The sequence below is a fragment of the Molossus molossus genome, unplaced genomic scaffold (genome assembly GCF_014108415.1).
Source record: "Molossus molossus isolate mMolMol1 unplaced genomic scaffold, mMolMol1.p scaffold_m16_p_8, whole genome shotgun sequence".
NCBI classification, from domain to species: domain Eukaryota; kingdom Metazoa; phylum Chordata; class Mammalia; order Chiroptera; family Molossidae; genus Molossus; species Molossus molossus.
In genome coordinates this window covers 110,410,457-110,426,448 of record NW_023425402.1, presented here as the reverse complement: position 1 = coordinate 110,426,448, position 15,992 = coordinate 110,410,457, and the positions used below count along the sequence as shown (strand labels likewise).

Below are 15,992 nucleotides of genomic sequence, written 5' to 3'. Positions count from 1 at the left end.
TGCGGCGCTTTCCCCGCTCCTTCGGAGCAGTGGCCGAGGCTCAGCTCCCGGAGCGCGCACGGACCGCGCCACGCTTGCAGGCGGCGACTCTGCGGCCCGCGCCCGGCCCGGAGCACGCGGATTGTGTGCGCCAGCCAGCAGCCAGGCGCCGCGCCCGGGACTGCCGCGGCCCGGTCCTCTCTCACCCCAAGTGGAGCACAATGTGAAGACTGGGCCGCGAGGGGCGCAGAGGACGGGAGAGAAGCTACGGACCAACGCTCGGCCGACCGGCCAAGGAGGGCAGGTCCTGCGGGGGCGGAGCCCGCCGAGGCCGGACCGAGGAGGAGGGCTATGGCCAGCCCCGAAGAGCCGCTCGCTCCCCGCCCCCAGGCCCCCCTGCCAGCGGCCGGGGACAATCCCGGCTCCGGCCCCGGCAAACTCCGCCCGGAGCCCCGGCGCAGCCCGGCCGGCGGGGGGAGCGCGGCGGGCCCGGGGCCGGCCCCCGAGCGGCCTGGCCGTGGCCGGACCGAGCGCGCCGCGCCCCCGCGCCCACCCCCGAGCGCAGACCGCGCCAGCCCCGCGGGGGGCCTGGGCGCCCAGACTGCGCGCGGCGGAGGCTGGGTCCCGGCCCGCGCTCCCTTCGCGCTCGCCTTCTCCTCTGTCCCCTCCCCCTTTCCATCTTCCTTTTACTTCTGGCCGCCGCCCCCGCTGCCCCCTCCTTCTCTCGTCCCCTCCTCATCTGCCTTTCACCTCCCCGTGCGGCTCCCAGGAAGGGAGGGCGCAGCGGCCGCGGCGGCTGGAGGAGGCGGCGGCGATGTTGGCGGTGGCGGCGGAGGAGGACAAGAGGCAGCTCCCTTGAGCGTCCCCCCAAGCAGTAGTCCCCGCGGCGGCGGTGGCAGCGGCGGCGGGCGGTGGCGGCTCTTCCTCTCCCCTGTGCTGCTGGGTTTGCTGTTCCCAGCCCGCGCCGGGCCCCGGCTCCCGCCGCCGCCCCGGCTCCCGCTCGGCCCGGCCGCCCGCCGCGCGGGCTCCCCCGGCTTCCCGGGCGCCGGCGGGGACTGCCCCGGCCCCGGCCCCGGCCCCAGAGCAGGCGGCGGCCGCCAGACCCCGCGGCGGCCCCGAGGCGCCGGCTTCGCCCTCGCCGCCGCGGCCCCGCTGCTCTTCGGCTCCGACATGGAAGATGGACCTTCTAATAATGCGAGCTGCTTCCGAAGGTTGACGGAGTGTTTCCTGAGCCCCAGTAAGTGCCGGCTCCACATTCCCCGGGTGGGGGCGGGCGGGGCGCGAGAGCCGGAGCGTGTGGTGCCCAGCGGGCTTCTCTGGAGGAGCGCAGGCTGGGGGCACAGCGGGGTGCGCGGGCAGCCCGGGACACCGGGGCTTCCCAGGCTCCGTGCGTGCGGGAGACGGGTGACCGGAGGGTTGCTGGCATTTAGGACCCGACCTGCTGGCCGCCGCGGGCTCCCCTGTGCTGTTTCTGGCCACCGTTCCCAGACACGTCTTTATACTCCAACTCGGATCCCATCCGCCAAGCGCCTCTCTCTTTAGCCGGAGGCCACTTGGCTGGAGGAGTGAAATCGTATCTTTCCACTGGGGTCCTGTCCCCCGAGACCCCGGGCTGGGCGAGGGCTGGCCAAGGCCGCAAACTTCGCGCTCCCAAAGGTGAAGGCACTAGTGGTCCCCGGGGTGGGCGCCCCCCCCCCCCAGGACCCTGTCCCAGAGCGAGGACTAGCCTGGTGGAAGCGGCTGCACCTCCACAAAGAGGACGCACCCCCACCCAGACTCCACTTTCTAGATCCTGGGGGAGAGCCGGTGCTCGGTTGACACAGGCAAGGACAATGAGCGTTAGGGTGGAGGAGAGAGGCACTGCCGGTTCGGAGCCCCGTGCTGTGCCCCCGGGCGGGCCAGGGCCACACTGCCTCCCCGGCCCGGCCCGGTAGGAGACTGAGAGCTCCCTGGAGCAGGGGTGGCAGAAGGCGTGTCTCGGGGGAGGGGGCAAGAGCAGAATAATCAAGGCAGAGGTTCGCTAGAAAGCAGGAGGCGGGAGATGTCAAGGGAAGAGGCGCCCGGTGCGCAGAGGAGAGGACTGCCTTTGTCGTGGATGGAGGGCGAGCGAGGTGAGGACGGTGGATGGGGCGCCGGGACCGCGGGACACCGGCCACTCGGGCGCCAGCCCACTCGGGCGCGGCTCCTCGCGGCCCTAAGCGCAGAGCTCGGCGCCACCGTCCACCGCGTGCGCACCGAGCCTTTGTCTGCGCCTCGCAGGGGAACCGCGTTTCCGCGGCGCCTTCTCCAGCAGACTCTTCCAGGGTTGGGTTGCTGTTTCGGCTTCCTGTTCCCGGTTCAGGCTTCCCGGCACCCTGGGTTCAGCCCCTCCTAGAGGCTGGAACTTGTCCGGGTGCCTTTGGGGTGCAGCCTGAGGGCTTGGCGTGCAAAAGGTCCGGTGGGGCCGGGCGGAACCCCTCCCTCCCCCCTCTGCGAGCCTGCCTCCCAGGCTAAGGTGGTGGATGCAGGGCGACAGCGTGGCCGGGTGGCATCTTGCACAGTCCTGCGCTGGCTCCTACATGCTGCTTGAACTGATCTGCAGGGTGTGGACCTTGGTCTAGCAGCTAACCCCCATGCTGTCCTCTGGTTTGACGGGCACAGCAGCCCTGGTATCTGCAGACCCCAGCCCCATCTGCAGGGGTTGGTGCTTTCAGAGATGCTGCAGTCCAGGAGGGATGTGGTCTGAGCACGGGGGCTGGCTCACATGTGTTAGGCAGGGACATTTGCACTTACTGAGACGGAGCCCAGGTGGTGGTGGTGGTGGGGGGTGTAGCATGAAGCTCTCAGCCAGACCTGCCCTGCACTGGGTAAGCTGTAGGCCTGGTCTTCCTCCTACACTCGTCAATCCCTTCTTTAAAAAACAAACATCTACTTTTCTCAGCTGTCATCGGTGGGGGGTGGTTGAAGGCTGCCACTTCTTGCCTATGACAGCATTGTTTTTGGGAGAGGCTGGTGCTGAGGAGACAGGGGTGTTGGCATCCGGATGGAACCTGTCTCTGAAAATGAGGAGGTTTCCCTTGGCATGTTGTTGTTCCTGCTGCTTGTGTGTGTGTTTGGGGCTGTGCACGTGTGAGGGATGTTAGGGAACGGAGTCTAGGTGAGCAGATCTGCTCAGATGAAGTTGTCCCGGGGGAATCCCAGCAGGCTGTCCCTTTGCAAGGACAGAGGACCTGGAGGAGACAGGGACTGTCCAAAGGGTCCCGTCTGCAAAGTTCCCATAGGGAGAAGCCCAAGGATGATACATTCAGGAGGCTTTGTTTTGGTTGGTCACATGTCCTCACTGGTCAGCAGAGGGTAGCTTGGTGTTTGAATAGGAACGGAGACCATAGAAATCTTCTTTGGAACATTGTTAAGCTAGTGAGTACACAGGTACTTTTAAGGAAAACCTGCTATTAGACCCATCTCGGGGAAAGGTGAGCAGTGGCCACCTGGATGCTCAAGGCAGGGCAGCCAGTGTCCACGAGGTGCTTCTCTCCACTTTGGGGGTCTTCGTTCCTGTCCATTGCTGCACAACAAGCCCTGTTTGTCTGAATTGCTGAAGTGTCTGAAGCTTGACAGACTTTTTGGCTATTTGGCAGTAAAAATGAGACTTTCTGAAGAAACATCTAGAGACGATGAGAATGTAAAAATGCCCAAATGCATACAGATGTGTCTTAATTGCTGTGTATTTCTTCCCCTTTTCTCTCTGTGTGCTGCTTTGGCCTGCTGAGCCCATTCTCGTGTAAAGGCTGCTCTGGTCAATCACTGTGTATAGGAGTATCTGTCTGACTTGAGTCCGAGCCAGAGAGCAGCTCATGTGTTGAAGCTATAATGCCCCAGCTACACTCCTGTCCGCTCGGCCCTGCGCGTGGTTCGCACGGATTCACTGGCTCACTCAATCGTGCACGGAACAAACTCATGAAAAGCGCCTGCCGCCTTCCAGTGCTGTCCGAGCCAGGCCTCTCTGCCCCAGAGGAGCTGACCGCCCAGCAGGACACGGCCTCCTAGAAGCGGGCTCAGCCCTGATGCCCAGCACACCCAGGGTAGGCGGTCACTCTCCATCCCGATCAGGCCATCCTTGACTTCTCTCATTCCGCCATCTGCCTTTCCTTGCTGACCTTTGAACTCTTCAGAAAGTTGCTGATTGGAACAGAGGATCTCTGCTCAGGGACAGCACCCGTTCCCCTGGAGGGACGGAGAGTTGCAGGTGTGTGTGTGTGTGTGTGTGTGTACAAGGGATAGGCCAGCAGGAGCCACATCTAGTCTTCTGGAAAATCGGTCTGCCTGTCCCCACTGGGTGCTGGGACGTGCAGGGGATGAACCCATGCAAAAAGGACCTTTGGCATTGAGTTGAGAATACTGCCTTTAGGACATTAAACATTCCTCTCCCTCCTGCCAGTGTCCCATGTCTCTCCCTGTGGTGTGTGTGCAGCACCAGCTGGTGCTTTGAATGAGGCAAAGCTGGAGAGAAAGGAGGGCAGGGGGGTCAGGGAGGGGCAGAGAGGGCGGAAGTGCAATGGGGCAGATCTGGGAGGGCAGACTGTCCAGACTGCAGTTTACTGTACATTTCTCAGATCTTCAAAACAGAGCATGGGTCTGTTTCCAAGAACGGTGGATTTGAAATATGCCCAGCACGCATTACTCTTGCTCTGCCTCTTGCGACTTAAGGTTGTGTGTGGTCAACACAGGAGCAAACTCAGATAAACATAATTCCTTTTAAGAGCCAGGGTGTTTAATGGGTAGATGCCACACTAGACTTCACATCCGACTTACTTCTATGGGCCTGGGGAGGGAGAGATTGCAAGGGTGGCTGGGCTTCGAGGGCAGCAGCATGGCCAAGAAACGGGTGTAAGTCAGCTCACAGCCAACCAGCAGGTACTTAATGGCTGAGGACCTCCTCAGTGCAAAGTGTTCGAGGGCGAGGGAAGTAGTGAGCGCTGTCTCCTCAGAGGACCTGGCACATGGACCTGGACACCTGCCAAGCCAAGCAGTGAGCCAGGCCAGGTGCAGGTCTGAGTCGATGAGGTGTCAGTGACTAGAGTCATCGGAAGGGACTGCCATCCAAGGGACAGGCTCTTCGAGCTGGGTGCAGCTATTCCGGTTCCTTCATCCGCGTTTCACTTTCAATTTATAGCAACCTGCGCAGACAGAGGGAGACCGTGAACGTTCGAACGAGACACAGTGGAAACGGTACAGGACGGTGTCCCTGGCCGTCTCAACCTGACAGTCACCTTAGACCATTTCACTCCTAAAGCTTTTTCTGCCCCACCCAGGAAAAAGGTGCAGCGCTGTGAAGTCATAGTCCCGGGGGCTCGGTGCGCAGCGCGGCCCTGGTGTTCGCAACACTGGACGGCGTGCTGCCGAGTTGCCGAGAAGGGTTTGGGGGTCCTCATCCCCACCAAAGAGTCGCACGCCCTAGGCACTTAAGCAAATAGAAGGTTGGGTTTGCTCTACAGCAGGTGGGACATGGTGTGGCAAACCTTTCCCCAATTAATACCTTGTGAATTGTTTGTTTAAAAACAGTCATCAAGTGTAACGAGGAAAGAAAAACTAATTTTCACGAAGGACTGCTTTTCCCTTAAGAGGAAGACTCTCCTAGCGGTAACGTTCATTTCCTTTCAGAATGTAAGCCAGCTCCGGGAGCTGACCTGGAGGGGGCGGAGGGTGGGCGCAGTGGCCACGGGGGGCTGGGGACGCCCACAGAGACAGGTGCCCGCTCTCTGTCCGATGGCAGCACTGGCCGCTCGCTGCCGCCGTCCCTGTGCAGAAGGCGAGGTGCGGGCCCCAGGCGGGGCTTGTCTCTTGGGGGGCCCTGACCTGCAGCTGTGGCTGACACACAGATGGAAGGTGCTCAGGTATTTATTTGTGTCGGAAACTCACCGATGGAAGAAACGATCAGCGACGTGGCGCCTGTCTCCACGGGACTTGGAAACGGAAGGCCTGGAAAGCTGTCTCTGCCGCGGTCTCCGTGCGGGGTTCAGGGCGCATGCCTGTGCCACAGCCAGGCCAGGGAGCCCGTGGCTGTGGGGGACACCGCCGGAGCACACCGAGAACCCCGGCTCCCACTGGGCCTGCCAAGGGTTCCCAGGGGAGCTGCTCTGAGTCCGACGGGCAGGGTTGTTCCAGCTGGGGGGCCTCGGAGGGGAGGCCAGCGAGGGCAGGTCTAGAAGCTTCCATCAGAAAACAGCCTGGGGAGGCTGGGGAGGGTGGTGGTGGGACCAAGAGAAGAGTCTCTGGATTTAATGTTAAGGATTTTTTTTTTTTTGTACATGCCCCTAGTGGGAACCGAACCCAGGGCTCTCTGGTCCACAGGCCGGCGCTCCAACCCCTGAGCCAAACCGGCCAGGGCGATGCTAAGCATCTTCTAGTTACCCCTGACCGTGAGCCCTGGAAGGACTAGACAGGCGAGGTGGAGAAGGGTAGAAAGACCACCTTCCGTGCTGGGGCCTGGATGGGAGGTATTGGCAGGCATGTGAGCAGAGAAATCCGCCAGGTGGACGGGGGCCGAGGCAGGGGGCGCCGGGTGGACGGGGGCCCGAGGCAGGGGGCGCCGGGTGGACGGGGGCCCGAGGCAGGGGGCGCCGGGTGGACGGGGGCCCGAGGCAGGGGGCGCCGGGTGGACGGGGGCCCGAGGCAGGGGGCGCCGGGTGGACGGGGGCCCGAGGCAGGGGGCGTCGGGTGGACGGGGGGCCCGAGGCAGGGGGCGCCGGGTGGACGGGGGGCCCGAGGCAGGGGGCGCTGGGTGGACGGGGGGCCCGAGGCAGGGGGCGCCGGGTGGGCGGGGCCCGAGGCAGGGGGCGCTGGGTGGACGGGGCCAGGCCCGTGGGGAGTGCGGGAGGAAGAGCGGAGGCAGCAGGTGAGACTACTAGTGTGGGTGACGGATAAGCAGGGCTGGGACAGACGGCCGCTGAGCCTCTGGACTGGTGGTGGGGCCTGTGTGTGGCGGCTTCACATCCAGGGGACAGTAGTGTCAGATCAAAGTGTCAGAATTGAGCACCTGCCTTGTGACCATCACCGCTGTTGGTCCCGGGATTTCTGCGTGTATGCTGCCCACACCTATGGTGTGAACACTAACCAAACACACACACACAGACCCAGAACTGCAGATACCAGAAGTATCGGATGTCACCGGCTCTGCAGCGAGTGAAGAGAGTGGTCAGTGTGGCTCCTTTAATCCGGGTGGGCTGTGGAGGCCTCTCTGGGCGGGACAGGTACATCCGGCTCCGAATGACCAAGGGCGGCCGGCCATGCCGGCGTCAGGAAAAGGCACCCCTGGCCGAGGAAGGCTCGGGTGAGGATCAGAATGAAGGGTGTGCTGCCGGGATCGGGAGCCGACCAGGATGGGGTGTAGGAGGAAGCCCCGGAGGCACACGGGCCGGGACAGTGTGTTACTGCACAGGGGAAGCTGCTGGAAGGTTGTGAGCAGGTGGGTGGTGGGTGAGTGGTGATCTCAGAAGCTCACCCTGGCTGCGGTTGAGTGAGTGGATCTTGGGGACAGTGCCTGAGGCCCCGTAGCAGTCAGGGCAGAGATGATGGGGACCTGGGTTAGGGCGGCTGCGGTAGAAATGAACGCGTCTTCGGAGGTGTGTCAGGCAGGGTGTGTGAGCGTGCGGGGGTGGGGGGAGGTGGGTTTGTGGAGTAAAGGGCAGGGGTAATCCAGAACCCTGCCTCGGTTTTCAGGGGGAGGGGACTGTGGCGGGGAAGCCCAGGGAAGGGGTTCTGCTCGGAATAGGGTCTGAGGTGCCTACTGCAAGGGTGCTGGACCTGTTAGGAGGGCAGCCGGGTACCTAACGTCCGGAGTCAGAGGTTTGGTGGATGAAGACCGGAGAGTAAAGACTGTCACACAGCATTGAGAATCATGGGCGTGTGCACCCCCCACCGAGAGAAGATAGCCGGGCACATGACCTGGGGATTTCAGGGATGCAGATGCTGTCGGTGGTCCAGGGGTGCCCCAGCCAGGTCTGCGGAGAGCTCCGGATGGAGACTCTGCAGGTGGGAGTGGGGCGCAGTCATGAGTGGGAACCTGAACGGAGCCGTGGAGAGGAGGGCGGAGAACAGATTCGATGGAAGGACAGATGGACCCCGGACTGCCCTGGGAAGCGTGACCCGGGCCTGAGGAGGTGGGATGGAGCCAGGCGGGTCATGGAACTTCACGGAGGAACCTGGACACGGAAGAAGCCAGGTGCCCCAGAGCTCAAGTAAGTCACCCGCCAGGATGCCGTGAGTGACCGCTGTCCCGGGATTCTGAACACAGTGGCTGGGGTAGAACCCGCTCTTCGGGGCGAGGAGTCCGTGGAGACATATTCGTGGCCGTTTCCGTCCTCAGTGAAGAAAGGGAGGGAGACAGCCGCAGGGCGCTAGGGAGACCGAGGCCAGCTTTTCTCCCGGGGGGGGGTGCAACCTGGGCATGGCTGCTTGTTGGGGAGAGCAGTTTGAAGAACTGGCAGGAAGTCCAGCCGGTGCAGCTCACTGGTTGAGCATCGACCCTGCACCAAGAAGTCCCGGTTCGATTCCCGGTCAGGGCACGTGCCCAGGTTGAGGGCCTGATCCCCAGTGGGGGGCGTGCAGGAGGCGGCCAGTCGATGTTCTCTCTCATCGATGTTTCTGCCTCTCTCTCACTTCCTATCTTTCTAAAAATCAACAAAGGGAAAAACATTTAAAATATAAAAGAAAAAGAACGAGCAGCAAGAGGATGGAAGAAACCCCGAAAGGAGAGGGAGGAGCACCGTGGAGTGGACGTGGACCGTTTCCTCAGAACCGTGGGAAGAGTGGGTTCGGGTGGACGGGGAGGAAGACATGAACGGCGCTTCCACAGGGTCCCGGGAAATGGACCTGCGGTCCCCTGAGAGCCACAGGGCAGGAGGGCCAGGCCGAGAGGGCAGGAGGGCCAGGCCGAGGCGGCAGGAGCCGTGGCCGGGAGCAGGATGACCCCAGGGATCTGGTGCGGGGCAGGGAGACGCGTGATGGATGATGGAGAACCTCTTAGAGGCAGAGTGCTGTGATCGGAGTTTCGGGAGACTTACTGTTGATGGTGCGTGGTGGGAACTGCCCAAGACGGTCGGCAGAGTCAACGCAGTGCCCTTTGCATCAGAAATACATGAACCAGAAAGAAGGAACACTTTCAAGGCCTTGACACGCATCTCGATGATCACGGCCCGGCGGAGATGCTTGGAGAGGTGTTGGGAGGGACGAGGAGGATTTGGTGTGACAGCTGAGGGAGAGGTCCCCGCAGAAGGGGGTCCTGACAGCCCCCAGAGGCAGGACCCTGCAGTGGGCATTCAGAGACGAGTAGAATGAATGAGCTGATGGCCAGGGCTCTCTGCAGGAGAGAGAGGGAGGGAAGCCTGGTGTGCGGATCCGGGGAGGACGGTCAGGTCTTGCTTGGGGAGGTCGTCCGGCATCTGTGTGGGCTGTGGGGGGAGGGGGGGCCTAGTGTTCTGAGGTCATGTGACATGCCGCTGTCCACTGAGTGCCTGCCCTGGGCCAGTTGCTGACTTCATCAGCATTTGCCCAGACACACCTGTTCCTTGTCTTCAGGGAGCCCTGTCTGGTGAGGGGTGGAGACAAAGTCAAAGGCACGTCCCATACCTGTTGACAGGGACAGTTGCTAGCAGAGAGCATAGATGGGACCGCACACTGTCTCCTGGCATCCGCTGCCCACAGGACGAAGTCTTAGTTCCTCAGGCTGCTCCTGAGCAGGTCTCCAGGCAGACACCTCTGCGTCCTGCCCCTGTCGCCTCCACTCCCCACGCCCCAAGCTGTGGGGACCCCGAGTCTCCGCCTTCTCCCCCTGCTCAGGCCCCCCCCCCATCTCCCTAGCCCCCAGCGCTCCTACTTGTCTGCCTTTGTGTGTCTCTTGCTAGCGTGTGTTCCCTTATTCATTCTCCTAACCTCGGTGCCCAGCGTGGTGCCAAGCACAATGAGTCTGATGAATAAGGAAGCGAACGTGTGTAACTGGAAGAATATGATCAAAACGGTCCTCTAAAAATATTAATTCTCCTAAAAGGGAGGACACAATGAAATAAAAAGTGCCTGTTCAATTTTGCCAGCAAAATGTGAATCTTAGTTTGATTCATCATCACCGTTATTTTCTAAGTAATCCAAATACACTCTTTGGAAGCCCTACCGATGACTAGGGCTGTTGAGTACGGAGAACACCACCTCCATGAGCCCGAGCGGCCGGGACGGCGAGTCAGTGCCGGGCATGGGCGAGAGGCAGGGAGGTCAGCGTTCTGAGCATCTTGGATGCCTCTGTTTTATTTCCAGCGGCATCAGGAAAAAGCTTTTTCCTTGGACAAAACTATTTTCTGCACTAGCAGAGAAAGTGATGCGTATGAAGTGTGGAAATAATGCCATGTGTTTGGGTGTGATGAATTATTTATAAAAATACAAGCACATTTGGACTTTTTAAAGTTGGCAAGGACTATGCGAGAGCCGTTTTGCATGAAGAGCTGGTCACTGTGCTGGAGCAAAGGCTGCAGGTGCCTCCCAGAACCGCGGCTAGCCCCGGGGAGGCGCCGCAGGGGGAGGACCGGCAGTACCCTTCATGCCCGCTGCCCGCTGTCCTTCCTTGTCCGTGGTATAGTTATGCATTTCTGCATGATGGCTTGAGCAGCTTCCAAAACAGACGTCTAAGATGATGACCAAAAAGGCTGGGTGACCCATGGCTTCCTAGATTTAGGAATTGCGTGTCGTATGGTTGCTCTCCTGGTTACGGACATCTTCAGACTTTCTCCTTGTCCCGAAATCAGAAGTCTCCTTTTAAAAACATTCTCGTCTCATGAGTCATCCTGCCTTTCTAGATAGTGCTGCTGTGTCTCATGATTAAATATATCCTCTAATTATTTTGAGGGCGATTGAAGACCTAGTTACAAAACCTCAACAGCGAAACCCAGGTGGTACTGGCATATGAACAGGTAGACAGAGCAAAGCAGCAAAATAGAAGAGTCTTTGGACAGACCCAGACACCTCAGGAGTTGAGTCTATTTTTAAACTGTTACTTCACATGAAGGAGTGAAGATAGAGTATTGAAAACATGATTGGGGACACCTATGTGGTCATCTAGAAAAAAATAAAATGAGATCAAATAAAATTAGATCATACTTTACTGTAAATCCAGGGTAAATTCCAAATGGATCACGGGTTTAAATATATATACTTTTGACCTTGAGTAACATGGGGGTTAGGGGTGCTGACCCCCATGCAGTTGGAAATTCATGTATAACTTGACTCCCCCAAAACTTAACTGCAGTCATCCCTTGATACCTATGGGGGTTCGGTTCCAGGAGCCCCACGGGTACCTAAGCCTGCGCATGCTGAGTCTCTGATGTAAAATAATGTAGAACAGCGTGTCCAGCCAGCCCTCTGCATCCGCGGATTCCCAACTGCAGGTCAACAGTATTGTTTTCAGCCCACAGTTGGCTGAATCCGCCGATGCAAAACCTGGGGATAGGGAAGGTGGGCTGACTGTGTATTTATTTATTTCTTTTCATCTGCTTGGAGGTGGACACATGCAGTTCAAACCCGTGTTGTTTAAGGGTCCACTGTGTATAAAAATAAACCCTAAAAGGAACAAAATATGAGGAAATTTCTTTCTAGCCTTGGAGTGTGGAGAGCCTTTAAATATAACTCAGAGTCCAGAAGTAATCAAAGAAGAGATCGATCTTAATCAACGTTAAAAAAATAAACCTTTTTATGGCCCTAAATACCATAAGCCAAGTGTGACCCGTTCCTGTGCTGCTGGGAGCAGTGACCCCGGCCTTTCTGCCCCGCCTGGGCCACTTCCTGCAGTGCTGTGAAGCTCGGCGGCTCACACTGTGGGCCGTTCTTGAACTTGGACGTCTGCCCTAGAAAAGGAAGCACGTAGACTCAGATCCCAGCACAGGGCCAACCTTCCTGACAGGGAGAGGCCCCCTAGAAGTGGTGACGAAGAAGAACGGCCCCATTCAAAACAGTCCAAGGCTACGGACAGACCGTTTCCAGAGCCGAGAGAAAAGATGCTCAGCCTCATTCCCGATGAGATCGGTGCCATTCAAAGTAGCTCCGAGGGGCCGTTTCCACCACCAGGTGTGCAGAAATGAACGCGCCATCTGCACGCCATTGGCGATCCGGTGAGGGAGCAGGTGCGTGGGCACATCCCTGGCAACTGGGCAGTATTGATTGACTTTACAAATGCATGTCTCTATCGATCCAGCAACTCGGGAATTCAGCAGTGCACAGACTCACACACGGGCACCGTGACCTAGCGAGGTGTTAACACGCTGCAGCGTTGGAGGCAACCACAGGGAAGCCCTAGAGGTCTGTCCCTAGGGACTCTGGCGAAATAAAACGTGCAAAAGTGAAACACATGTGCAGACGACATTCCAGAAACATTCCCGTGAGAAAAAAAAGCAAAGTGTAAAGTGGTTCACACCGCACACACACACTTGTGTGTTAGGGCCATGAAGTGGATACTCGGGTCTGTTTGTCGTCGCCCGAGGAAACTGGGTGCAGACTGTACTGAGCACTCTTACCTGGCAGTATGGGGTGGCCACGGGAGCGGGGGGCCTGGGGGCTGGGGACAAGAGCCTAGAGTCTTCAGTGTACACCTTTTTACATTTGGGGGTTTTGGAATAATGCAGCTTGTGATCTATTCAAAAACTAAATTTAAAAGTGAGGTTTTACTGAGATGCCATTGAACTCATCAATCGTCAGACGCTCTGCTATGCGGCTGACGTAAATCTTTCTTGTTGTGTGGTTTTTTTTATTGTCTTCCTATTGAGATCATAGTTTATCTCTCAGCCTCTGAAGTTTGTTCACTTGATTTCTGCCTTCCTCTAGCCTCCCACTACCGCTCCTCTGCAAGATCCCCAAACGTCAAACCACGCATGTGGAAAGACAAAACAAAAACACACGCATCCATACCCCTCGTATCTGTCTCATCAGCTCCTTTCTACGTCACGCACAGATTTGGAAATGGAAAAAGAAAGCACTTCTCTCTTAATGTAATTTTTGACTCTGACAGTCTCTGGTTTCACACCGAAGATATAAACGATAGTTTAAACTGCTGGAGAGATGCCCAGCCTGCTTCATCCGGGAGAAATCACTACTTTTTGGCAGGAAACGGAGTGTCTTCCCTGGGAAAACGTGGGCTTTGCATTCTAGCACTTCTCCGTGGATGACCGTGTCGCCTCAAGTGGTCTTGCCATTTGAGACCACTCCATAGGAGCCGCACAGGTCATGGTGCTTGATTCCAACGTTACAGCGATCGCAGTTTTCATTGGAGCAGGGACGGTGTGAACTCTTGTGTCCATTCATCCCACAGGGGACGTCGGCGGGGCCGGCATGGGCTCTGGGCTGGGCAGACGGGGTGGAAGGCGCCGGCCCTTAGAGACCGTCCGTGGCAAGGACAGGCCCTCCCTCTGGCCACGCCCTTGTGGCAGAACCGATTCTTCAGATCCTCATATTGGATGTCCCTGATTTTATTTTGGGTTCAACGTTAATACACTGTTTCTCTTAGTAGCTAAGAGGGTGCCTTTCCTTTTCCCTCTGGATATCAACCCTGGTTATTTTCCTGTGTTCTGTTTATAATGTCGACATTTTTCTTTGTCTTATCACTTATTATTATTTCCTCCGAGTCCGCCGTTGGTTTTATTTTAGCTGCTGCTTCCTTCCTAGTGACTGGATTTTGTGAGAACCCTGTCCTAACCCTAAACGTCAGCCGTCCAGGCCCCGAACAGACACGCTGGCCCCACGCCGTCCTGCTCCTGGGGCCTTCACAGACCGTCCGGGGAGCACGCCTGAGGCTCGCGGTGTGGACGCTGTCAGCTCGCGGTGTGGACGGTGTGGACGACACCGTCTGCTCGCGGTGTGGACGCCGTCTGCTCGCGGTGTGGATGGTGTGGACGCCGTCTGCTCGCGGTGTGGACGCCGTCTGCTCGCGGTGTGGACGCCGTCAGCTCGCACGGCCTCGGGCGTCATTCTTGAAGCACTGCCTCTGGAGGTGGCCCAGGTGTCAGCGAGGCCCCCGTGGCGACTGCTCTTGTTTTGGGGCTGGGCCGCGGCGATGGGTGGGGCAGTGTGCTCTGGGCCCTGGCACTGGTCAGGCCCAAGGATGCCTTCGGGGGGCTGCAGGTCCTGGGGATCGCGTGCGAGCTGGAGGCCGCTCTGTATTAATACCAGTGCCCCTGCCGAGTCTCTCTTCTCCTGGCTCGTGCCACAGCGGTGGGGCTTGGCGCCTCTGCCCCCCAACTTCGTTTGGTCCCACGGGCCATCAGTAGGAAACCTGTTTTCTTCCTGAGTGGTTTCTGAATTCCTTTTGTTTTGTGTCGATACAGTTTTCGACGCATCCTGGCTAAGTTCCTGAGGGTCAGCATTACGTGGGAAGCACCCATGTTGCTGAGCAGTGAGGGGTTCAGTAGGGGTTCGACCTCAGTGTTGTGCAGAAGCCATCGTTAGACAGCTCTGCTCAGCCGTGTGAGAGAGAAGAGATACAGTTGCCTCTCGTTCCTTTGCCTGCCTTTGTTGACAACGCCGGCCCTTGTGGGTACTTTGTCGGCTTGGGGACTGGCAACTTCTTGGTGAGAAGAAGCGGGGTGGGGTGCTGGGAACGGGGCAGGGTCTCTGGGTGTCTGTGCCCTGTGGGACATGGGACGTGGTGCTGGGTGAGTTCGCCGCAGGAGGATGGGCCGGTTACTGTGTGGGCGTGGACAGCGATGCGTGGACGGAGGAAGTGCTGGCCTCTCCCCCGGGCCACCCTGCTACTGGGCTGGGCAGGCTCTGTGGGCAGAACGGCCTCCCCGAGGTGGTGCCTTGCCCAGGATGCATTTCCGGTCTGTGCGCCATTATCCAGGCGACACTGTCGCGTGGACTGGGTTTGCGGGTGTAACTTTTCTCCCGTGTCACTGGTCATGCCCCTTCTTTAGAGTCGGGCAGATTGTTGGTCTGCTTCTGCAGGGGTGACCTCAGTCCTAGGTAGTCTTACCCTTTCTCAATATAATTTAATTCAGTCCAACTTGAGAGGCGAGGAGGAGCCCACAGCAGTCCTATGTAAGGGCGAATTCGGAGACTCCACTTGAAACCCTTTAAGATACGTTGTGTGTCTGGTTTGCATCGATCTGAAACAAGTGTCAGTGTGCTCTGTTACTGTAAGTGAAGACACTAGACGTGCTTTGAGGAACTGCATTGTTCTGTTACGCTCTTTTGGGGTTCCTGAACACTAGACAGCAGACCTGTGTGTGTCTTTAGGTCCCTGAACTGGCCTCTGCTTTTCCGTACGCAGAACTTAAATATCAGACGGAGTTCCACTCGGGCGTTCCACGGTGCAGCCGTGGCACAGGGTCCTTCCTGGGAGGCCCCTGGAGGCCAGAACTGATTCCCTGTCCATCTGTCTTTCCTTGGCATGGTAAGCGTGAGGTTGACATCTCAGCCGCTCACAGTGTCCAGCAGGGATGTCCCTGAGGACGCACTGACGGATGCATTCCCAGGAAGCCGGGGGTGCACCGGAAACACGAACTCTGCTGTCAGATTTGGGCTCAGACCTCAGCTCTGCTAAATTCTGAGAATCCCAATGTCCCCTTCGGAATGGGTGTTCAGTAAATGCCCACGTCCCCACAGGGCTTTTCCTTCCGGCTAGAACGGGCGCATGTGTTCTAAGTCATCACATTTTGGAGTTTGCTTGCAGTATACAAATTTCACATTGGTAATATTTTTGTTTTGCTTTTTTTTTTTTCAATTAAGTTTAAGAGGCTCACCTTAGTTTTTTGTAATATAAAAAGTCAAAAGAGCCCTGGCCGGATTGGCTCAGCGGTTGGAGCGTCGGCCTGCGGTCCAGAGAGACTCGGGTTCGGTTCCCGCTAAGGGCACGTACCTCGGTTGCAGTTTGTCCCCGGCCCTGGTTGGTTGTGTGGGTGGCAGCCACTCGATGTGTCGCTTCACATCGATGTTTTTCTCTCTCTCTCTTCCTCTCTCTCCCTCCTGCTCTATCTGAACAAAAAATGGAAAAATGTCCTCGGGTG

At 58.3% G+C, this 15,992-nt stretch overlaps 1 protein-coding gene across 1 annotated transcript in view; it reads left to right on the top strand.

Annotated features, from left to right (window-relative positions):
- Positions 1 to 330: 330 nt before the first annotated feature.
- Positions 331 to 15,992, top strand: part of PDE10A (phosphodiesterase 10A) — a 199,919-nt gene continuing 184,257 nt past the window's right edge. The window contains exon 1 of the mRNA XM_036248231.1: positions 331 to 1,216. Coding sequence (XP_036104124.1) covers positions 331 to 1,216 — 886 coding nt within the window. The remainder of the gene's footprint in view (positions 1,217 to 15,992) is intronic.